General features: G+C 43.8%; 1 protein-coding gene across 1 annotated transcript in view; it reads right to left on the bottom strand.

Annotated features, from left to right (window-relative positions):
• The window catches only part of Myo10A (Myosin 10A), a 124,932-nt gene that overhangs the window by 52,142 nt on the left and 48,614 nt on the right, over positions 1 to 24,176 (bottom strand). The window contains exons 3-20 of the mRNA XM_034974559.2: positions 23,882 to 24,132; positions 22,585 to 23,690; positions 22,341 to 22,504; positions 21,574 to 21,803; positions 19,950 to 20,168; positions 19,130 to 19,218; positions 11,993 to 12,131; positions 11,201 to 11,404; positions 10,154 to 10,283; positions 9,130 to 9,293; positions 8,059 to 8,149; positions 7,355 to 7,518; positions 6,889 to 7,079; positions 6,017 to 6,151; positions 5,515 to 5,684; positions 3,753 to 4,294; positions 1,310 to 3,516; positions 354 to 505 (exon numbers count right to left, since the gene is read on the bottom strand). Coding sequence (XP_034830450.1) covers positions 354 to 505; positions 1,310 to 3,516; positions 3,753 to 4,294; positions 5,515 to 5,684; positions 6,017 to 6,151; positions 6,889 to 7,079; positions 7,355 to 7,518; positions 8,059 to 8,149; positions 9,130 to 9,293; positions 10,154 to 10,283; positions 11,201 to 11,404; positions 11,993 to 12,131; positions 19,130 to 19,218; positions 19,950 to 20,168; positions 21,574 to 21,803; positions 22,341 to 22,504; positions 22,585 to 23,690; positions 23,882 to 24,132 — 6,348 coding nt within the window. The remainder of the gene's footprint in view (positions 1 to 353; positions 506 to 1,309; positions 3,517 to 3,752; positions 4,295 to 5,514; positions 5,685 to 6,016; positions 6,152 to 6,888; positions 7,080 to 7,354; positions 7,519 to 8,058; positions 8,150 to 9,129; positions 9,294 to 10,153; positions 10,284 to 11,200; positions 11,405 to 11,992; positions 12,132 to 19,129; positions 19,219 to 19,949; positions 20,169 to 21,573; positions 21,804 to 22,340; positions 22,505 to 22,584; positions 23,691 to 23,881; positions 24,133 to 24,176) is intronic.

Genomic DNA, 24,176 nt, shown 5'->3' with positions numbered 1-24,176 from the left:
CAAATTCAGTATTACCGATGTCAATAATGTTTCCTCTAGGGGCACTGGCTGTAGAATGTAGATGTATGGGCGTACTCGAGTCAAGGTAAATTTTACTTTGACGCCATGGTGCGTATCTACTTTAAATCTGTCATCATTGCGACGTGATGATGTAAAAACTCGTACTAACTCTACGTTTTTTTAATTTTCTTTGTTCAAAATACATAATAGTACGCGACAGGTTGAAATGGCAATTGGGGAGGAACGCCCCGCACACCCGCACGGCCCCAGCGCTAGCCCGGCGCGGGCAAGCGTGCGTGACGAGTATCGCGGACTATACATAAATTAAATAACCATGGTAAACATTGTGTTACCTGTGCGTATAATAAATCAAGTATGGCAGGTTCGCTGTACGTCTCCAAGGGCGTGAACACCTCTTTCCGAACACGCAGCTTCCACGGCACTCGCGAGTATGTGATGAACGAGCGCTCCGTTGGTAGAAATGCAGCTGGCGCTGGAGCGTCACCTGGAACAATCAATATATCATATAAATATAACATTTATGTTATACTAGCTGATGCCCGCGACTTCGTTCGCGTGGAATTAGGTTTTTTAAAAATCCCGTGGGAACTCTTTGATTTTCCGGGATAAAAAGTAGCCTGTCACTCTCCAGGTCTTTACCTATACATATGCAAAAATAACGTTAATCCGTTGCACCGTTGCGACGTGATTGAAGGACAATCCAACAAACCAATAAACCAACAAACAAACACACTTTCGCATTTATAATAAGAGTAGGTACTGGTTATACGGCATGAAATTTTAATGTTTGTTTTACATCGGCAGAACGGTTTGCTCTCAGTGAGTGGTTTGCATTACCAAACCAGAGTTAAATTTTTAAAAAAATTATTTTGTTAGAAATAATTAAAAAAATATTCATCAACTCGAAAGCGTGAGAAGCAATAGTAATTCACTAGGCATGACGTCACACAAGTCACACGCGCTGCCGACAAAATTAAAATATTGAACAAAACGCAAACGAATTGAGAACCTCGTACTTTTTAGAATTCGGTTTAAAAAAAAACTCTCACGCGTAGTGATACGGCATAAACTAGCCTATAGGCACGGCCGGCTGCGAAACTATCGCGCCTCGCGATGTATTGCCTACGTTCAATTTCGAGGTGTTTTTTACAATTCTAAATCTGCCTAATTTGTTAACTCGATTGCAATACCAAAACAAAATCATTTCGCTACGGGAAAACAAACATTGAAGTTTCACGCTGTATAGAGCAGTCATGTCACTTTTTATGTTTCAGTAGGAGTTACTCACGTTCAATAATATGCTCCGATCTATCCGTGACATGCGTAGACACAGATTGTCGTCTTTCTGCCTCCAACTTCTTATCTCTTTCTTTTTGGGCCATATGCGTTTTGAAAGTGGGCCGTTCAGTCCTCTTCAAAGTATCGGCATTATCGGGCGAGAAACGTCTGTCTTCTTGATCAGATCGCGGGCTCTCTCTTGTACGTCCTACTAACATATCCCTGGAGTTTTTCCGCCCGTCATATCTTTCAAAATCATCGAATACCGATGAATGTTTGCGCTCATAGTTTTCCTCAATTTCATTTTCATCTTTTCTCCTTTCAGTTCTCGTTGGATGAATTTCGTATATTTCTGAAGCTTCTCTGCCGGAGTAGTTATCGCGCATATCGCGTCTGTTATCTAATGTGGACTCGGAATCCCATTCGTCTCTACTGATCCGTTTATCGCCGTTATAACTTCTAGTGTCGGACTCTTCTCCCCAGTCATCTTTGACCCGTCGTTCTCGACGATCGGAAGTTAAGAAACGTGATGCTAAATCGTCGCCCTGTGACGATTCGTTTTCGTCTTTTCTTCTAGAGCTCCAATTAGCAAGGAATGCGTGGCGATCATCGGCCTCTCTGTTTTGATGCACGCCAAACGTATCTCTATCACGACGCAACTGAGCGAATGTAGAGGAGGAGTCGGGGACCGGTGGCGGTGGGGCGGGTTTGTCGGGGGGTGATGGTGGAGTCATGGGCGGTGGCGGCGCCGGGCCGGGAGGAGCGGGGGGCAGCGGTGGAGGAGGAGCGTCCCATCTCATCACTCCACCCAACTGACGTTCGAGCATTAACTTCCTCGTATCCTCTAATTTGTTGACAGTGCGCGGAGTTTCAGCTGCGGATGACGTGCTCCTGACCGAATGGTTAGCGGTCACGCGTTCTAGCCGTTGCCGCATTTCAGAACTGAGTTTAAGTTTGCCCACGCTTCCCGGTGAAGGTCTTTGAGCTCCTATTTCAAAACTTCGTCTCGCCGTTCTTTGTGAAGGTGGTTCCCTGGATGATGGGCTGTGGCCATCCACTTCGAACTCTTCCCAGTCGATTCCAGGCGATGCCTCGGAACGAGAGCGCCCTCGGGGTGGTTCGTGTTCGAGGCCATTAGATTGCGCCTGTGGAGTGATTCTTCTTTGTATTTGACGCATTTTGAATTTGGTAAAATCTTGGGCTTGTTCCTGTCCAACCGCATCTTTGGGCGGCGGCCACCTCCATTTACCTATCCGGACCGTTTTTGCGCGACCGTAGGGGTCCATGAAAGGTCGTACCTCTGATGGATCCATCGCGTGCAGTGGGGGAGGCATCGGAGGCGGAGGAGGTGGCGGGGCTCCCGTGGACGAACTTTCGTTAGATTCCCGCCTCGATTTGATGACTGAATTTCTAGGAGGTGAATGTATTTGGGCGTGTACAACCGTCGACGAGCGGACAGGCGACGTCGGTGCTGAGTCAGTTGGTTCCACGACTTGCCCGGCTAGCAAAGTTTGTAAAGCTTGATTTTGAGCTAAAAGTTGCTGCTGAATTTGAAGATTTTGTGCCATGGCATTCTGCAAGAAAGCTCGTTGTAAATTCTGGTGGTAGGCATTTATATCTACCGTGCCCGGGGGAGGCAAGTGCAGGCCTAATGCCGCTGCCAATGCTTCAGGAGTGGCTGGCATCGCTGGCATCGAGGATGGCAACGATATAGCGCCAAAACTAAGCGCAGATGTATTGGCGCCTGACGTTCGTGGTGTCGCACCGCCACCCTTTATGGCACCCGAAAGTCCTTCGCCGTCAGTTAACCTCTTCAAGCTATCGTTCATAAATATGGGATCGAAAAGATTTGTTATATAGTCATCGACTGAATCGACGTTTGACTCCTTCCTGCTGCTGCTGGTGGTGGTTCTCGAGTCGTCCTGGCCACCGCCTTTGATAAGACGTGATATCTTTTCGGGATTGTTCAAAGCTTCTATCTGTTCATTGTAGGAGCAGCTGAGGACGTCGTCTATGAAGTTGGCGTAGCCTCTACCGCCCTTGATGCTGGCGGCGAGGGAGCGTGCGTCAGACATTTCGTCGATGTTGGGGTCGAGGACGGGCGAGAACAGATCGTCGAGGAACTGATCGACGTCGGACGCCTGACTCGGCACGCGGACCCGACGGACATGGGATGCCAAACTCGGAGCTTCTGAAGTGTCTGACATCGCGGAAGATCTGCGATCAAAAGAAAATATCATAAATTTTTTTTGTTTGATTCAATATTTTCAGGACTGTGTTTTTTGTATTTCAATTTTGTGTTGTTTCTACACAGCCAATAAGTAGATTGAGGGTGCAATGAGAAGAAATACCTGGACCTGAACCCTGCTTAGTGATTTGTTCTAAATTAATTACAAACACAAAACACAACACAACTTACCTAATAGGGGGTTTATACACGATTAACTAATTACCTGACACCTCCAAACTCCGAGCTCTTCTCGATATATGCACGACTAGACTGCGAGCCGGCCGGCGCCCTCTTTCCAGCATATTGCGACTTTATATAACGCGATTGCATTTGACGCTGCCCGTACTCCGCCTCCATTCCCTTACTGCTGGTCACGCTAGGGGCACCACCCAGACGTTCCACAGAATGATATCTATCGTTCAAGCGGGACTGAGACAGCCCCATATCAGCCAGCTTAGTTGGTTGGGGTGTAGGATTGTCACCTAATAAATTGTCTAACGAACGACTTCGAACTTTATCCGAAGTTTGCTCGAAATACCGTTCATTCAATGCCGATTCACGGGATAGGATATCATGGGATATTTTTCTTGAGTAGTCATTATTCTGTTTGGTTAGAGTACGGGATTCTTCTGTATCCTTCCACGTGCTACTTTCAGATGGTGCTTCCATCTTCCAGTTGTAATCTGACATGTTTTCGTCGATGGACTCTTGGAGGATTCGCTGTATGCTTGGAGATCTTGATTTTGGCGGTTCGGGTGGTGGAACCTGATAGCAAAAATATAAATATTAGCATCGTAGTGTACTACCACTTGTAGGTATAACTCGCATTGACCAAATTCGTTTGCACAGAATAGCACAACATATAAAAACGAATTTACATACATCATACCTGGGCGCGTTTAGAACCCTCGTAGCTTTAGTTTTGAATTTGCGTAATAATTATCACCACTATATCTTAGAAATCCAACATCTGACCATCAAAAAGAGTTATTAATTACCTATTTTGAATAAATCATTTGACTTTGACTTTGACTTTGACTTTGAAATGAAATACGGACAATAGGTATTGCTTGACGTTAAGATTTTAAACACAAGAATAATAGAGACTTGTACTTTCTCACTCATAATTCCCGCGTACAAAACGTGTCGCGTAGGCAGCAACAAATAGCGGATGGACAAGCGCTATGATTGGCTGAGATATTTTCGCGCCGTTAAAAATAAGATTTCTGCGCAGGTATAAGGCGTGCTGTACATATACTTAGGTTCGTTTTTAGTTCCAGTTAATCTGTGGTCTGTTTAAAACCAAATTAGCAACAGCGATAAATCTAATGACTAATGAAGCATGTCGTCCCTCGTCAGCGAAGACAAGATTATATCACGCACATTTTCGCATCACTAGGTAGTTGTTTCTTGTAAATTCGTTATGCACAAGCATCCGTTACAAAGACACCCGCCTTACAATAGCCAGTAATTTGTAGAAAGATTCAACTGCTTGAATAATGAGATACGACTGCTTTTACCCACTATAAAAATTATTGCCTTGGCCAAAGCTGTAATTTTACACTTCAATTCGCATGAATTGTTTTTATTGTTAGAATCTACTTCTTGTACAAATTATTGCTTAGGATTTTGAAGTAGTGTATCTACAAATGAATCAAACAGCTACAGTGCGACAAGGCTCTCTTGGCACTTGAATGCCATTGACAGGGGGGCGCTGTTGGAGAACAAAGGCTTAGAATAATCAAACAAGAATAAAGGCGACACTTGACGGCAACGTTAGTTCCGATTTTCGCCACGCGCCAAGATAGCCTTGTCGCACTGTACTGAGATTCTGAGTCCTGTACATGCGACAGCTGACAGCTTTTATTTGACGACATGTGTAGGAGGTAGGAGGTGTAGGAGGTGTAGGAGGCTCACAGAGGTTTGCTGTGAGCGCTGACCTAGTCAGTCCCTGTTCCTATTTGACCCATTGTGTTGAGGTTTACCTGTGGCCGCAACGTGCGTTCAGTGTCGACGGAGGAGGCTCGCGGGGGAGGTGCGGGAGGCGCGAGGCGCGCGGCGGAAGCTCTCAGAGGTTCGCTGCGAGCGCTGGACAGAGCTGACCACGTCTCCACTTCGCCAACGGCATCCAGGGCGTATTCGCAGCCCGCCCATTCTGTACAACCAAAAAATTAATAAATAATAAAGCGAATTGAAAAAATCATTATTGTTTTATAAATTTATACTAACTAACAGGCAGTATAAGAACTGACTTTATTGCTTCTATAAAATGCTTTGAACTTCAACTTTTTAACAACTAACTTCTTCAAAACATAATAATAAATTCCGACTTTTAGAGCTTCGAATCAAAAACCTCCACTTTTCTCCGCCATTTACCATCTGCCGCGTATTGTCTTTTTTTAATTCAACTCTAAGCAAAGGCAATGTAATATGTTAAGCAGTTTGATAAAATTCCACCCCATATAACTTCAAAGCTAAGTCGAGTACCAGTGAGTTGTCCATTGTGTTCTAGAGTGAGCGACCAGCCGCTCGCGTTGCGGCTCACGCCCGCCGCCGCCAGCGCGCTCGCGGCCGCGCGCTCGCACGTCGTCCACGACTCCACGCACACCGTTTGCACCGTGTCTGTGGACACAAACAACACTATATTTCTCTGAGAGTATGTAAGCAAGCCATAGAGCGCTTATCATAAGCAGATCGTGATCTATAGATAAAGACCTGTAATATCTATAGCATAATGTCCTTTGCACCATTTTGGTTGCCTGGAAGAGATCTCTATTCTCTAGGTGGCGATAAGGCCGCAAATTGTACCTGACATTTTATTTTGCTTGGTGTGTGTTTTCTGACAATTTTGTGGTGTACCTACAATAAAAGTAATTCATTCATTCATAAGGACTTATAGATATCACGGTAATACCATGATATAGATAAATATGAAAGTTCGTGCAACGTTGCACACTCCGATTAATTATCAAAGAACACCATACGATTTTGGACAAATAACAAACTGTCGACAGATTACAGATAGGATTGATTCTTAGAGTAAGAGTTCACGGTCACTTCTGCACCACACAAAAAATTATCGCACAGTTTACCTACCATATAGATAACTAATAAAAATATCACTAACCATCATAGTCTCAGAGTTAGGACAGGTCGAACATTTTTTTTATAGCCTAGCGCTTGGCTGCAATCAGACCGTGGCAAGTGATGATGCAGCCTAAGATGGAGCGCGCTTGCTTAGAAGATTCTCTAAAGCAGCCTTCCACTTCAGTATGGTAGAAGATGTGCGACGAGGCAGCACAGCAGAAAACCTTGAGGCAGCTTGTAGTAATTCGACATTTAAGAGAAATTTTACTAACCGTCATAGAGTCTTAGAGGTAGGGCGGGTCGAGCACTCTCTATAGCAGCCTTCCACTCCAGAATGGTGGGCGGCGCGCGGCGCGGCACGGCAGAAACGCGTGCGGCCGCGGCTTCCGTACCGCAGACCAACCGCAGCAACCGCGCGCGTTCCGCGCCGCTCGTGCGCTCTGATATTAGACGGACTAGATATCTGAAAATAACAGCTAAATAAATAAAAATACAAAGCTGCGATGACCTATGAGGTTAAGATTGGCCTCCTAGTTAGGGTGTCCCGGATTTTATAAAGTAGGTAAAGCTGCGATGCGTTAATTGCATATAGTTTAGCAACTGCAAAGATTTTTAAGACTATAGCATTTTTAGACCCATTAGAAAAAGAATATTCACACCTACTCCGTAACTTTCGTGATCCGTCTCCTACCCCTTAAATTAATAAAGATAATCTAAAAATCTTAATGTAAATGTTACTTGTGTAAAGCCGGTCCCGGCTGGAAGGCGGCTAGGCAGTGCGCCAGCAGTCTCATGACCCTGGGCCCAGCGTCGCCACCGGCCTGGTTGCACAGCTGCACCAGGATCTCATCCCTGAGGCCGCGCGAAGATAGCCCACGCGAGGCTATGTAGTCGGCTAAAACCTAGGGAAAGTCAAATCGAAATTAATTTGTGTGTGTTCGATTTTAAAAATTAATGTTATATCTACAAATGACAGCTGAAAAAAATTATATACTGCGTAGGCGCCTTCCTCCGAAACTTCCAAAATTCCTAATTCTTTTATAAATTAAGATAAACATAACTTATGTGCAGCATACAAGACTATTCAATAGGGAAGGTATTAGATATTCTGCTCTGTATTTTTACAATCTGCCTCTCCTTCACTGTTCTACCACAAAACAGTGGTGACCCAAATAAAAATAAAGGGTAAAATTAAACTTATGAAACTAAATGAGGACACCTTAATTATGATTCCCTCGGGTTTTCGAAAATTTTCTTCTTAGATCCAGCGATTGATATTATATGCCAGAGCTTCTGCTGTACTTTCATATGCCAGTCGGAACTCAGACGCGCAATGGGCGGAAAGGTTTATAAGTGCGAAAACTTTTCCAGAAGAAAGAAAGAAGATGTCAGTCAGTCAGTTTTAACTCTCACCTTTTATGTAATTAATATATTTAATGTACCTTTTGTCTAGCATCGTTTCCAGCAGCCGATTCGTCACACCACCTCAAAATTAATTTGAAAACTGCCACTGCATCGTTGAAGTCTTGATCCCTGCAACAATATTGAGGGGTTTACAACAACAATCAATGACAGGGTTTATTCTAAGCGCAGCTTTACATGAGGATGTAAGTTACGAGTACGTCCATTGCAACGTGCACGTTATGCATACACGTGCTAGCATGGACGTAACAATGCTCAAACCGTTGCAACCGTGTGTCCGCTAATTCGTCCGCGTGGACTACACAAATTTCAAAATCCTATTTTACTCCATTCATCACCATCATCATCATCAACCGATAGACGCCCGCTGCTGGACATATGTCTCTTGTAGGGACTTCCACACGCCACAGTCTTGCGCCGCCTGAATCCAGGGAGCCGCCCTGGGACTCGTCTGATATCGTCTGTCCACCTAGTGGGGGGACTGCCAACGCAAATTCCATGCCAAATTTCAGCCTGATCCATCTAGTAGTTGGAGCTGTGCGTTGCTAGATCAGTCAGTCAGTCAGCTTTTTTTACATATTTAGATTACTAGATGATCCCCACGACTTCGTCCGCGTGGATTTAGCTTTTTAAAAATCCTGTGGGAACTCTTCAATTTTCCGGGATAAAAAGCAGCCTATGCCCTTCCCTGGGATGTACGCTATCTCTGTACCAAATTTCGTCAAAATCGATTGAACAGTTGAGCCGTAAAAAGCTAGCATACAGACAGACAGACAGACACGCTTTCGCATTTATAATATTATTTGGATTATTAGTTTCGAAGCTCATCTAATATGGAAGGCGTATGGCAGTTTTTAAACTTATACTTTCAATCGGTTTCTTTACTGTATGGGAATGCTTAATGGCTTGGAAGTACGGCTTTTCCGTTGGGGTGGAAAGTTAACTAGCCACGGCAGAAGAAGCCTTTCCACTAAACCAGGCATTATTTGGAAATTGCAAATTCTCAAATTTCAAACAAATAATCGAATCCATGGTCTTCTACTCGCTCACTATGGTGTTAGGAAGGTCGCCTAATAGATAAAACAACTAACCGAACTGCAGCCTTGGACAGGAAGGGCTTGGTAATGGGGTGTTTCTTCGGGCTGAGCTGTCCTCCATCAGCGAAGTACACGGAGCTAAACTTGGAGAACGCGAACTGCTGTAAATCTCGCGGGAGCTGGATACGCTCCTCTTCCGCATGCACTTCTCCTGATACCTGAAAACAGGGTGTAAATTGTAATAACTATTAATAACTAGCTGTTGCCCGCGACTTTGTGCGCGTCCCGCGGGAACTGTCTTTTCCCGTGGATTTTCCGAAAAAACCTTTCATATAAACCTTGTCCTAACAATTACAAACACAACAAAAAACTAATTATCCAATTTGGTCCAGTCGTTTTCAAGAGATGGCGTAACCACGGGAAATAAGGATTCATTTTTATATAAGTAAGTACAAGATGTCATCTCAAATCAACGCATTTTTTCAAAACCTCAGTGGCTAAACACTGATTATTCCAAATCCAGTCAAATTGATCTCAGAAAAAATTGGTTACACAAAGTTCCTAATTAGGTACCTGTTTTGTAGATTCTTAAATCACTTAACATCCGTAGTTCGATCTAAAAATACCTAGGTCATTAAAATCGTATGGTAACCATTATAATCTGCGATAGTGTGACTACACGTCTATCTGTCAATCTGTCTGTTACGTTTTAACAGCATATCCGGTAAATAAATCTTGATTGCATATGGCATCCCGGAGATGGTTTTTTTTTTTTTTAATAGATATAGCGAGCAAGCGAGCAGGCGGGTCACCTGATGTTAAGTGATTACCGCCGCCCATGAACATTTGCAGCACCAGAGGAGCCGCCGATGCGTTGCCGGCCTTTTAGGAATTTGTTGGTCCGCCCCTTGAATAACCCCATGTTATAATCTAGTGGGAACACCGCCGATGGGAGTTGGTTCCACAGTTTGCACGTGCGTGGAAAGAAGGATATAGGCTTCACTATCCTGTCAAATAATGTCCCATGGGATAAATAGAAAATATCAGCTAATTAGCTAGTTAAAACTCTAATTCTTACTTTGGAAATATTCTTGTCGGTATGCGGCGGTTGCCATTCATCGATCTTGGACAGAATGAAGGCCAGCTCCGCGGGTACCTCTAACACTTGGAGACTCTCCGCTTTGGCCTTCTGCTCTGCTGCTCGCCGTCTGAAAAAATATTTTGACCAGTACAAAAAGTGAAGAAGTTTACGATAAGTCCTTAACCTGCCCTGCCTAAGAAATAGTAAACATTGGGGCCGATTCTCTTGTACACAATCTCTAAACTAAACTAAATTTTGAGGTCTAAATCTAGTGCTAACCTTTTCCGCAAGCAACATTATGAAAGGGATAGCAATAGATTTAGACGTGCCATTTTAGTTTAGTTTAAAGATTGTGTACAAGAGAATTAGCCACATTATCTCTTAGGCAGGGCATCAAATCCTAAAGTACCTACTTCACTTTTTGTACTCATTGACCAAATGAGACAAATATTTTATCGATCTTGTGCTTTATCTCATCTGGAAGAAGTTTTTACCTGAATTCGTAAGTCCATAATTTAGGGCTCCATGGTGTTTTTTAGTTGACAAACTTTAATTTTGATATGGCCCATAAAGCATTCTCAAGAAGACAGAATCCAGCCCCAGAAGTTGTTAAAAATGTTTCTGCATGTTGAATTGGGTATTTGACTCCAATTTTTTCATGACTTTATTATAAACTAGGATAAAAATAATGACGTAAACTGAAAAAACTAATTAAATCGATCATATAATAAAAAAGTTAAATATTTCAAAATTTATCAGCATTTAAATATTTCTGATTAGACAATATAGAATTATGACGTCATTTTGACGAATGCCTTAGTAGCTTCGTGCGGTTTCATACAAATTTTCGTTTTGCGAGAAAGGGAAGACCCTCCCACTCCAAAATTAAAATGCCTGTAACTTTGTAAATCTTTGTTGGATTTTAATATTTTTTTCAGCGTACCTACGTCATTATTTTCATCCCAGTTTATAATAAAGTAATAATATTTATCAAATTCAAAAGTAGTAAAATACCCAATTTTATAAAACTCTTCTTAGACTTACTTGGCAGCCGCTCTTTGTGCCTCCTGTCTTCTCCTCATCTGTTCCTTCAACGCCTTGGTTCTCGCACGGGCACGTCTTCCCCTAACCAGCGCTTGAGCACGCACTACTCCCCGCTTCATCGTGATGAAACGATGTCGCTCGCGCGTGCCTTTCCACCACGATTGTATCTGGATGGCTGAGTGGCGCATTTGATAGTAGTGTTTTCTGGAAATAAATTATTGAAATATTAGGTTAAGTTCATAAACACAGATTAGAAATCTTGTATAAGATTTGAATTGTGAAACACTAACGTGTCGCTAAGTTAACGTTGGGGTCCCAATGAACTTCTAGTTCTTTGGGACCCAAACGTCTATCAGTTTTTTGAACTATGTGCAACTCGTTTTCCTATGTCGGTTCCGTTGGTTCTCCTATGTACCTAAATGTTCTTATTTCTGATTTGATCAGAGAAACTCCAAGCATAGCTCTCTCCATATCACCCTGAGTGCATGAGCTTTCTAATAAGGCCTATTATAGTAAGCCACCATCAGTGTATATAATCAGAAGCGTCGAATTGAGAAACTTATTTTTTTGACGGCAAAAAGTTGTTCGCCTAGCACCATTTTCTTGCTATTATAAAACAACTCTTGCCACCAGCTGTCTGATTGCAGCCAAGCGCTAGTCTATAAATGAAAAAAAAAACTGATTTTCTAACTGATAGAGATGGGCATAGACATCTTTATGCCTAGGAACACAGCAATGGGAAGATAGAGCAAAGGTACCTGGTACCAGGGTAACAATAAAAGCAGTAGGTACCTTGCCAGGTATCCCCTGATCTGCGCCTGCAGCAGGGTGGCGGCGGCCCTCAGTTTGTCCGCGCGCGCTCGCTCCAGGGCGCGGTGCAGGGCTTCCCGCACGAACACCCGCGCTGCTCCCAGCTGGAAGTCAGCACCCACTGGAAAAAAAAAACACAATCTATAAACTTCACGTTAGCTAAACCCTCCAAAAGTGCTTAAAACACTGGATCTAAGGGAAAGAGAGAGAGGAGAGCCGCGAGGATAGAGATAGCAATCTTTCAAGTACCAACCTACAACTCACCATCATAATATGGCTCATTATTTTATCGTCTAACTAACATAATAGATTTGCTGTGTCTACGGTTAATTTTAAATGTTGCTAACGCGTAACGATAACAATGAGGATTACAAAAAAAACACCGAACTGAAAACCTGCGTTTTTGGAAATCGGTTAAAACTCTACATTTCGACCAACAAACTGATCATATCGTTGTAACTTGAAAGTATTGGAGGCAATCGGGAAGCAAGGAATTTATCACTAGGAATTGGGAAAAGATCATAATATTACGAACTTTAAAAATTTACTAGAAATATGTACATCTACTTAGTTCAAAATTGAAGAGTCTGTAAACGTCCTTTTGTTAGTCAACCTGAGCGTTATTCGCATGTCTTTTGCCCATTGATTTGAAAAAGCTACGGATTTTACTTTACTTCATCAAAAACTTTAAAATAGTTACTCACTCAATACCATTGCCTTATAACCATAACTACGCTTCTTAACACTTTTCCAACTGATTTTCTTCACGACTTTCAACATTTTCGTTTGGCAAATTCGTTTCGACTGAGCTGAGCATGCTCAATTAAAATAATAGATTTAGATAAGAGATCTGATAGAACCTTATTTATTCAACAAACGTAGAGATATAGTAATTGTTTGGGTCATTATGCTATTAGATACTCGTAGATATCAAATAACGGGTAAATGATAACCCTATGACCAGAGATTGTTTTGTAGTTTCTAAAGTAGGTAAGTAGGTACCTACTTTATTTTGGACTCAGTAGTCACCCGCATAGGCACTACACTACGAACAAATTAATTACGCATAAAGTTTCCATGGCTACGACCCTCGCCCAGCAAGGGTAGTGTTAAGTGTGCAGGGGTTGTTTCGTTGTCAGTTGTTACCGCTTTCCAGCCAAACAACTGTTCTAATTTTGATTAAACTTTTATATTCAGACGAATTTGACGATTTTTGTCAAATTTTAGTTGTAATTAGAACGGCTAAGGCCTAGAGACGCGGGGCGTCGCGCGTTGAGATGGGCGGCGCGGCCCGCACTGAATTTAAACATATGGCGTTGTATGAGTGCGTTTACGGAGAGGCAATTTTATACGCGTTTGTTTGAGATGGAGCGTTTTTTGCGGCCGAGCCCGCGGATGGCATCGACGCGTCCCACGCGGCGTTCATCGTGGCGGCGCACGCGGCGGCAATTGTCGATGAAGCGATGCCCGCAGCGGAACCTTCTGCCAGTCTCTATTTGGAAATCGCACAACGCAGACGCGCCCGCCGCGTGCAACGCCGCGGGCACAGCGGCGGGCACCGCCACTCTTCCCGCCTCGAACCTCTATGAACAACATCGTATATTGCCATATGCCATACGACGCGCCGCGAGATGCCACGCCACAAGCGACGCGCAACTCCCCGCGTCTCCGTAAATGAGGCCTTAGTGGCGGTATTCCAGAGTAGGAGAGTACTATTATATTATAAACGAAAGTGTGTCTATCTGTCTGTCTGTATGTTTGCTATCTTAGACATAGATATCTTTTTATCCCGGAAAAGCAAAGGCTTTCCATGGGATTTTAAAGAACCTAAATCCACGCGTACAAAGTCGCGGGCATCATCTAGTAACCAAATAATTACACGTATTAGAGCTGTACATTAGAGGTGCCTAAGTACTTGGTTCTTTACCCGTAGTATAAGATTTTACGTCTCACCAAACCAAACCAAATTCGAGTCGAAATACTTCCGCGTTACAGTAAACTGGATCTTAATAGCCTTGTTTTAAAGCTCAAGTTTGTCTACACTTCTACAGCCAACGCTCCAAGCGGAAACATTGTGAAATTAAAATCAGTGGCATTGAATATTTGACTTCAATGCAAGGCTCATTAGGTCCATTTTACTTTGATGTTATTGTGTTTTGACTCTCGAATTCTAGCAACGTTTGGTGAGACGTAAAATCTTATACTACGGGTACTTGTTGTTTTAGGTAGCGGCTAAAAACCCTGAAAACCCTAAAACGTATAATTAGCTTTATGCAAATAAGTTCTAGTAGGTACCTACAGTACGAGGCAGAAAATAATGTACATAGACCTGTAGAATGAGATTTCGGCTTTGTAGAGCGTAGTCTCAGTCACTCATACCTATGTGACGTTTTGTCGGTCTCAACGACAGAAACAATGCTCTACAAAACCGCTATCTCTTTCTAAAGGTCGATGTACATTATTTTCTGCCGCGTGCTGTACCTACTTATTGTATTTTTTGACAATAGGTACCTACGCGGCGGTAGGCGTAATTCATTTTCTGCAAACGATTTCTAAGCTCACAAATTATAATTTACTAGCACGTAGTAGGAGGAGGAAGGAGTGGTACCTACTGAACGATAATTCATTTACATAATCCATGTACCTACGGGTTACGCACACCGACAGTGTGACCCTATTATTTATTTGTACGGACCCGGAGTCATAACCCATACGAATACCGGTATATTATGTACTTGTGCCTTTTGACGAATGTTATATTTTGTTTGTGACAGTTTTCTTTTCCGGATTTGGTTTTAACTGAGATAAGTAGGTAGGTACCTAGTAGGTAGGTCTTCGCCTGCGCCTCACACATCACTAACTTACTGAGATAATTTACTAATAGCCGAAGTTTACGAAGAAGGGGGCGTGGCCAGCGCATCACGCCATTCTCGCCAGCTTGAAGAGGGGAACGTAGCGTGGAAGGCATAAAAACTCACTCACGGACAACGTCGCTCTCTCTCTACTACCCGCACTCGCGACCGACGCTCGTCTATTACTTAGTGGCTTCATTTTCTGAGACCATTTTGTTATTTTGTTATTAGAGTTAGCTTATCATTAGTGTGAAGTTTTATTTTTGTGTTCTTTTAAATTAAATTAGTCCAAAACGATAATATCATAAGTGGGATAGAACTTAATTGCCTACCCGCTTCTGGTTCATCTGACCGAGATTAGAATAAAATCAAAATAAAAAGCTTCAACTTAATTTTATTCAAAGTTGCGTAGAAGTTGTGCTTCTAGTGTATTCTGTGTTAGTGTTGTTTTTAAATGTCTGCACAAACGCGTTGTATTTTATCAGTGTAAAAAATTTATGCCTACCCTACGTTTTTGTGAATTAATAATACCGTCGTCTAAATCTGGTAATCGATCTAAGTATAAAAGTAATTCACGTAAATTGCATAATGAACATAGATGTGCTAGTCGGTGTCGTACAATCTCCGACTTCCCAACGCCGGCGGACCCGCCGTGGCGAACTGTTCCTAGGCTGCCGCTTTCTCAGCATCGGCGAGCCCAGACGCCAACAACGCTGTCTGAGCAAGCTCAGACGCCACAGCGCTGCTACACCGCAGGTCTGGGGTGACCTCGCTGTACCGCGTGAGCTCCATGGCTTCCAACGCAAGTTATTCGGTGTCGGTAATGACGGACACGGTAGTGAGTGCAATTAGTGGATAACCAGGTGAGATCCAACCATGTCTTTATTTTTGATCTTGTTTTTAATGACATTGATGCATGGTGTAAAAAGGTTGATCATTTTCGTAACCCAACCGATGGCATAACCATGAGCTTGTTTTGTATATTGGAAATTGTATAAAAGGCTTTGTTATGATCGACTAATCATACTTTACTGGGAAGACTTTAGATCAATTTTAAAACGGAATTTATTCCGTTGTGCCCACGAAAGGTTGATATTGAGGTTATGAACAAATCCACGTAAAACCATTGTTGAACATTAGTTATGAAGAATCTCAGCAAGATACCCGCAATTTAAATTCGCAGGTTAAGACTATAAAAAGTAGTCTTAGTCATAGTACTTTCCAATCACGCTGTTTACTGTGTGAAAATTATGATCACAAAGTGTACCTACTGTACCAAAAGTTAAAACTTATCGAAAATTTAGTACAGTAGACGAAAATAGTAATTTTCAGACTACCCGCAAATCTCAGCCAGCTCAGCAAATTTTGATGCAGTTCAGTATTCTTTTTGTAAAAAGAGTACCGTAATGTAGGTAGATGAGTTTTTGCTGAACAATTATTTTTGCCACGAGATAACAAATTGAGTTTCCCGACATAAGATTAGAAATCAATCTTCATGTGATGTTAGATCGTTGTATGAATAGGTAGACCTGTCGTAATAAGGACAGATGTACTAAACCAACTGGGAAATACTTATATTCGAACATGATTCGAACATAGTGCTCACATTTATGTTTTTTTTTCTCGAATGCTGCGACGCAAAGCTGCGCCGCGTGTGCTGCGCTGCTGCGGGCTACGGTGCCCATGGCAACATGGCTCACTGTTCTTGTGGCAAGATGCTGCGCGATGCCGCGCGCGCCGCTTGAGCTCCTGCGCTCTTCGCGGGCGCAACAGCCCGCTAGTCCTGGTGTGCGATGCCGCGCACGCCGCTTGAGCTCCTGCGCTCTGCGCGGGCGCAACAGCTCGCTAGTCCTGGTGTGCGATGCCGCGTGCGCCGCTCGAGTTCCTGTGCCCTTGGCGGGCCTAACAGCTCACTGGTCCTGCTGCGCCATGCCGCGCGCGCCGCTCGCGTTCCTGTGCCCTTGGTGGGCCTAACAGCTCACTGGTCCTGCTGCGCCATGCCGCGCGCGCCGCTCGAGTTCCTGTGCCCTTGCCGGGCCTAACAGCTCGCTGGTCTTGCTGCGCAATGCCGCGCGCGCCGCTCGAGTTCCTGTGCCCTTGACGGGCCTAACAGCTCACTGGTCCTGCTGCGCCATGCCGCGCGCGCCGCTCGAGTTCCTGTGCCCTTGGCGGGCCTAACAGCTCACTGGTCCTGCTGCGCCATGCCGCGCGCGCCGCTCGAGTTCCTGTGCCCTTGCCGGGCCTAACAGCTCGCTGGTCTTGCTGCGCAATGCCGTGCGCGCCACTCGAGCTCATGCGCCCTTGGTGGGCCTAAAAGCTCACTGGTCCTGCTGCGCGATGCCGCGCGCGCCGTTCGAGCTCCTGCGCCCTTGGCGGGCCTAGCAGCTCGCTGGTCCTGCTGTGCCATGCCGCGCACGCTGTTTCGAGCTTCGGTGCTCTCCACGAGCGCTGCTGGCTTTGGCGCTTTGCGTAAGCGCGAGGCCTTCTGCATGTTGTTTGGTGAGAATGTTCCATTATAGTTTGTGTCTATGACGTCGATAATATGTTGTAGTTGGTTACCTACTTCATGTCTCGTAAAATATGCGAGCCAGTGATGCAGTATATTAGTGCGTTTATAACTAGTGTAACATGTGGGTAGATTCATCGTTTTATGAATACGTAATAACGCTTGCAGTTAGACATCTTGATAATGATGATCATGATGGTGATGATGATGCTGATGACTAATTAAGGTCAGGCAGACCGAACGGTTAGTCAAAGTTTTGATGACTAAGACTGACTTAGCTAAGTAGCATGTCTTGAGTTTAACATAAATGCAGTTTTAATTAGAAAAGTTTGTTTTCTACCCTCATAGATAGAAAAATTTACTGTCATTTGACCGATGATTCTGTCCTGGATTAATTCGTCGATGTAATCGATAATGAGTAACCTACGAAATAGCAAGACCAAAGTCACTTATGGTAGTAGTATTTTGCCTCGGTGGTAGATTTACATCATGTGGTCTGTCATATTTACATGTTGGATATCCTGAGGGAAATGTCCAGGACATGCTGAGGCCTCTGTCCCTGTCTCCGTTTAGTCTTACCTTGCCATGCTGAGGCCTCTGTCATATTTACATGTTGGATATCCTGAGGGCAATGTCCAGGACATGCTGAGGCCTCTGTCCCTGTCTCCGTTTAGTCTTACCTTGACATGCTGAGGCCTCTGTCATATTTACATGTTGGATATCCTGAGGGCAATGTCCAGGACATGCTGAGGCCTCTGTCTCTGTCTCTGTATAGGCTTACTTTGACATGCTGAGGCCTCTGTCATACTTTCTTGTCGGATATCCTGAGGGCAATGTCCAGGGCATGCCGAGGCCACTGCTCCTGTTTCAAAGTATTGTCAACATGAACACACCTTTGGTAACATTGAGAACTTGAGTGAGTATGTGACTAATGCAAACAATGATATTTCAGATGACGACACTAGCGATGGTTCACACAAGAGTGGTGACGCTATCGCTGGGCCACCTGCTCCAGATCCAGCTCCAGCTGACGGTGATGCTAGCGAGGACGCGTCGCCGTCAGGAGAGGCCGTAATAGCCGAAGTTTACGAAGAAGGGGGCGTGGCCAGCGCATCACGCCATTCTCGCCAGCTTGAAGAGGGGAACGTAGCGTGGAAGGCATAAAAACTCACTCACGGACAACGTCGCTCTCTCTCTACTACCCGCACTCGCGACCGACGCTCGTCTATTACTTAGTGGCTTCATTTTCTGAGACCATTTTGTTATTTTGTTATTAGAGTTAGCTTATCATTAGTGTGAAGTTTTATTTTTGTGTTCTTTTAAATTAAATTAGTCCAAAACGATAATATTACTGATAATTTACATAATTTACTGAGATAAATAGGTAGGTACCTAGTAAGTATGTCTTTGCCTGCGCCTAGAAACTCAGACATCACTACCCCCATATTATATATTCGAAAGTGTGTTTCTTTGTTGGTTTGTTAGATACAATAAACATCAATACCCATATTATATCAATACCTACCCATATTATAAATGCGAAAGTGTTTGTTTGTTGGTTTATTGGTTTGTCCTTCAATCACATCGCAACGGAGCAACGGATCGACGAGTTTTTTGCATGGGTATAGTTAAAAACCTGGAGAGTGACATAGGCTACTTTTTATCCCAGGAAATCAAAGAGTTCCCACGGGATTTCTGAAAACCTAAATCCACGCGTACGAAGTCGCGGGCGCGGTCGCGGTATAATAAATGTGAACAAACCAGCTCCAGTAGGCGGCATCTCGGTGAGAATGGTGTTGCAGATCTCTCTGTAGGGCGTGGCGCGGGGTGGCGTAGACTTCAGCAGATACCTACGAAAACATGATTTTTTGACTCAAATCAATAAGTATAGTACGCGACAGGTTGAAATGGCGATCGGGGAGGGAACCCCCTGCACATCCACACAGCTCCGCGCTAACCCAGTGCGGGCGAGCGCGGGTGTGCGGGGTGTCCCCCCGCCTCATACCCCTATTGCTATCTCAACCTGTCGCGGACTGTAGGTACCTAATCATTTATATACATTCAAGAGGCACTAACAAAGAGGTAGATACTAAGAAAATATTGTACCTATTAATTTTCGAAGTAAGATAACAATATCAAGCGGCGTATCATATGAAAGGGCTTCACTTTCAGATTTTTATTTCCTTTTATTTCCTAATAATTAGTATTTTCAATTTTCGAAGTAAGATAACTATATTAAGTGGGGTATCATATGAAAGGGCTTTACTTGTACATTCTAAAACAGATTTTTATTTATTTTTAAGTATAATAGTTTTTGAATTATAGTGCAAAATGTCGAAAAAATACGACTTTAGTACGGAACCCTGGTTGCGCGAGTCTGACTCGCACTTGGCCGGTTTCTTTGAAGATCCCGTAGCTCATGTAATCCTTTCTTAGTGTTACTCTATGTTACATAGATAGGAGAGAACCAACGTGCAAAATCTTAAATTTTTGATCCAGTGGACTGCACTTTGATATGTCTGATAGTCAGATTTTTGTTATAAAACAAATTCTAGACAGCCTATAAAATCTTGATCCTTACCGATATCGCTCCACGAAGCTCTGGAAGGGTATCCGTATAGGATAGCCCATCTGCCTAATCTTGATAGTGTCCAGCATGCCCGTGTAGCGCAGCTGTGCTAGCACGCACGGCATGTCGAACTTCATGGCTGACTTGTCGGTGTTGGGTTTGATGCAGCGCACGAACCAGGGGTTGCAGCGGGACATGGACTCCAGCAATGAGTGGAGACTGTCGGAGAATCTGTACATGGAAAAATATTTGTGAGGATTTCAAGTATTTATTTATACCTACGTAAATCTCTTTCTCTACGCGATCGAGAATTAATTAGGAGATCCATAAACTAAGAACCAGAGTGACTGACGCCATGGCCCATAGCTAAATTAGCTGTGGTGTAGGTAATCATAGGGACATAGGGCGGGGCAAATAATTTACGAAACCAACGAAACCAACAGACGTTGACGTTCCAATCTCGCACCGGGTGTTCGCGACCGGTCGACATGCCCACCGGGGTATTAGGTGAGTCGTGCAGGGGATCGGGGGGACGCCCCGCACATCCGGGTCTAAGAAAATTACCATGTCGACCTGTCGCGAACAATACGTGGAATGGTGGACGAGCGATATCAATCAAGTTGCTGGGACCCGCTGTACATAAACGGGACGAAATCTTGTTCTGTGGCGATCCTTACAAGATCTTTGTCCAGCAGTTATGTCTATGACCTACTTAATTTGTAAATTGCCTTTATATAATGAACTTATCAAATAAAGTTATCATGATAGCGAGGTCGCCATTCCAGCACCTATAGAAGACCCACCTGAGACCCATAGAATTGTCGCTATAAATAATTTGTACCATCTGATGAGACTAAGGAATCTTAAGTCCACAATCAGTTCCGATTTATGTTACCCAACGGTAATGCAAACGAAGTTTATTTTCGAAGGTATGCAGGATTCGATAAAGTATGCAAATGCAAGTAGATTTACCCCGCATACTAAGTAGTCCCACCGCTTTATCGGTAATCCTGACCTTAGAAATGGTATGTTCTCTTTGCGACTCTTGGTATTATTTTGAACTCCGCAAAAACAGGACTGTAGTTACTTTTACCGCTTTGTCAGTATGTCTGTCTGTGGCATCGAAGCGCTTAAACTGATAATTGATTTTAATGCGGTTTCATTTAATTCAAAGGCTTATTTGAAATAAAATTTCTTTAGGTTCGACTTAAGAGTAACTCAGATTTTTTTCAGACGGAAATACCTAATCATTAAAATGACAATCATACAGAACAGCTGTTTTGAGACCGCCATCTTTTAATACGGTGTTTGAAGTAGACCTACCAAGCTCTGAGCAAAGGTACCAAGTAGCTATTACGACTCTTCAAAACTGCTTTATTTTCAGGCTTATTTATTTTTCTTATTTTAACAACATCAAAAAAGTTTTACTTCAACCATTCGTAAAGGTAGGTATGGGTCGAGATGGCAATCGGGGTATGAGGCGGGGGGAGGTTCGCACAACCGCACGTCAACGCGCTATCCCGCATCGGGTTAGCGCGGGGGCTGTGCGGGTGTGCGGGGCGTTCCCACCCCGATTGCCATGCTGACTATATACCTACCTACTAAAGTTATTTTACTAAGTATTATATTTTTATACCTGGCTGCAACAGTAGGTGTTCTGGGCTTCATAGTAACAAATCTTCCATTAGCACCCCTGGGCAGGGTCTTGTTCATGTCGTGCTGCGCGCGAAGTTGTGCCGACATCTCTGCGACCAACGGCACTCCGCTGCCGCACAGAAGTTCCAGCACATCAGCTCGAAGCGCGTCACGGTTCTTGTCTAAGAAACCTTCGACGTTGTACCAGACTTGCCCCGCGTAATGTCTTATCTGCAAAAAAAGTACAGGTAGTAGGTGATGACTCAAAAACATGGTGGTAATTACTATCTAGGTTTTTATTTATGGCATCATAGCTTCCAAATCTATGTAACCGTAGGTTAGTTTTGTTTAAGATGTGCCCTTAGTACCAAAGTTTGAAATATACTTACAGTGTGGCGATCGCAATTATAGGCTGACACTCTCACTATTGGCTGAAATGCAGAGCTGCAGCAAGAATACCATAACTTCAACTACTTCACAATTATGTTATAGCATACTTGCATCGCCCGCGGTTTCACATGACGAAAATAGATTCTCTTTATTCTCTATCCTTTTAAAATTTACATAAATCCGGCCTTTATTATAAAGAGGACCTCTGTACAAAATTTCAGCTTTCTAGGTCCGAAGTTTTGGCCTATGCGTTGATGAGACGGTCAGAATGGCCAGAACTTTTCTTTTCATATTATTAGCAAAATGATAGTCACAACAACTATCATGCTAAGGGCTGGTTTGAAATACTTTTAAAAAGATTTAACCATAATGGCTTACCCCAAATTCATTTGCTCCTAACCTAGGTCTAGAGTATAACTCGTTGAGAGCGTGATTGTAATGGCACTTTTCTAGGAACGAGGCGTCTGAGGCCCGCGGGAAGTTGCTCTCATCATCCAAGAGATGCAGAATACCCACTGGCTTTTTACTTAGAAGCTGAATGACTGAAAATAAAATACAGCTGTCAAAAGTACCGAGATAATGGACGGACGATAAAGTTATGCTCAGTTTATCAAATACTAACCTGGTGAGTTATCGTTCCACGTAAGGTTGGACCATTCCAACCTTTCTTTTTGGTATTCCTGCTGCTCCAATTTAAAAATATGCTTATTGAAATAATGCTGTAGGGTTTCGTTAGCGTAGTTTATACAAAGTTGCTCAAACGAATTCTCTTCCAAGTCTTCGAACCCGAAGATATCGAGGAGAGATATCCGGTGAGCATCGTGTAATCCAGCGCGATGGACTATCGAATTTATTCGAAGGACTAGCCAGTTGAACAGCGAGGAGTAAAGCGCTTTGGCGAAAGCATCTCTTGCGTCTAACGCTTGATCTATCGGTAGTGGAGACCGCATGCGCTCTGCCCTCGCCGCAGTAACTCTCGTTGTCAGGGCTCTCGCTAACTCTTCTGCAGGTACTTTGAGTAAATGTGCCGCCCAGCGCACTTCCGCGCCTCCACCTAATTGGACACCCTCTTGTCCGTGCCTTAATTGTCTTCTATGGAAATAAACGTTACCTAAATGTAAAACAGCTGCTAAAACTTTAATTATATCCTCGCGTTCAGCGTCTCCAATACCGAGCACTTGCATGGCTCCACATAGAGCTGACCAGTCAGCGCCCGCACCGGCGCCACCTGAATCTCCGCCTTGATTTAAATAGAAATAATGTTCGGCTGACAATAAGCCTCTAGATTTCCTCTGTTCCTCATCCAACCCTGCTAATAATTCATAGAAAACATGATAATTTCTTTCACCAGGGGATTGGGTGACGATGCGAGATTTTTCTAATAAATAATGTGCGACCCTCGCACCGGCTAACGCGCCATCTTTAAAGTAAAGTTCCAGTAATTTACCGAATCGACTAGAGTTATGATTTTTTGGTGTTCTCGCGTTTCCGAACGCTTCGAGTAAGGGTGCGGCTTCGAGAATCTGTTCAGAGACGGGTGCTCTGCCAGGCGGAGCGGGCGCTACTGCGGCCAGGAATTGGACGGCTAGCTTGGTAGACTCTGTTTTGCCAGCCCCTGATTCACCAGATATGAGTATAGCTTGAGGGTATGGCAACGAACTCCGAGCTGCTGCTGCAATCGCAAACAAATGCGGTGGTAGATCCCCTAACGCTTCTGCAGCATGATACCTAAAAAACCAAGATTGTAACTTGAAACTACATTTTGTAATTTTGAATTATTTATACGATTTAACTAGTTTGAGCTGTTTGAGTCATACTCATAACTCATCAAGCAGTGTTGATTGCATGACCGGTTTTACGATCATAAAATACTTAAGCGTGTCTCACAATACTTGCGTATTACACAATTACTTTCTCACCTTCTAGCGGTTTGCAAGCCGTACAGCGCATCGACTGGCCTATAAGGGTTAACAGCTACGAGGATGGAGCCCGCGTATGTGTAAATGAGGCCTTGTTCGTAACGGAGCTTGAGGTTCCAGAGTAAGGCGGCTTCGTGCAGGTCGTGCAGGCGCGTCATGTCTTCCACGCCGGTGGGTCCGAGCTCCTCGCGCGGCCACACGGGGTCCCCTTCCTCCTCGGCGTTACCCATTTGTAGAGCGAAGGTTTGGGGCTGTGGAGGAGAATAAAATTATTTTAGATGACAAGTTTTTGATA

The sequence above is a fragment of the Maniola hyperantus genome, chromosome 13 (assembly GCF_902806685.2).
Source record: "Maniola hyperantus chromosome 13, iAphHyp1.2, whole genome shotgun sequence".
Lineage (NCBI taxonomy): Eukaryota > Metazoa > Arthropoda > Insecta > Lepidoptera > Nymphalidae > Maniola > Maniola hyperantus.
The sequence above is the reverse complement of the archived record's forward strand: the minus strand, read 5'-3'. Positions and strand labels throughout refer to the sequence as shown.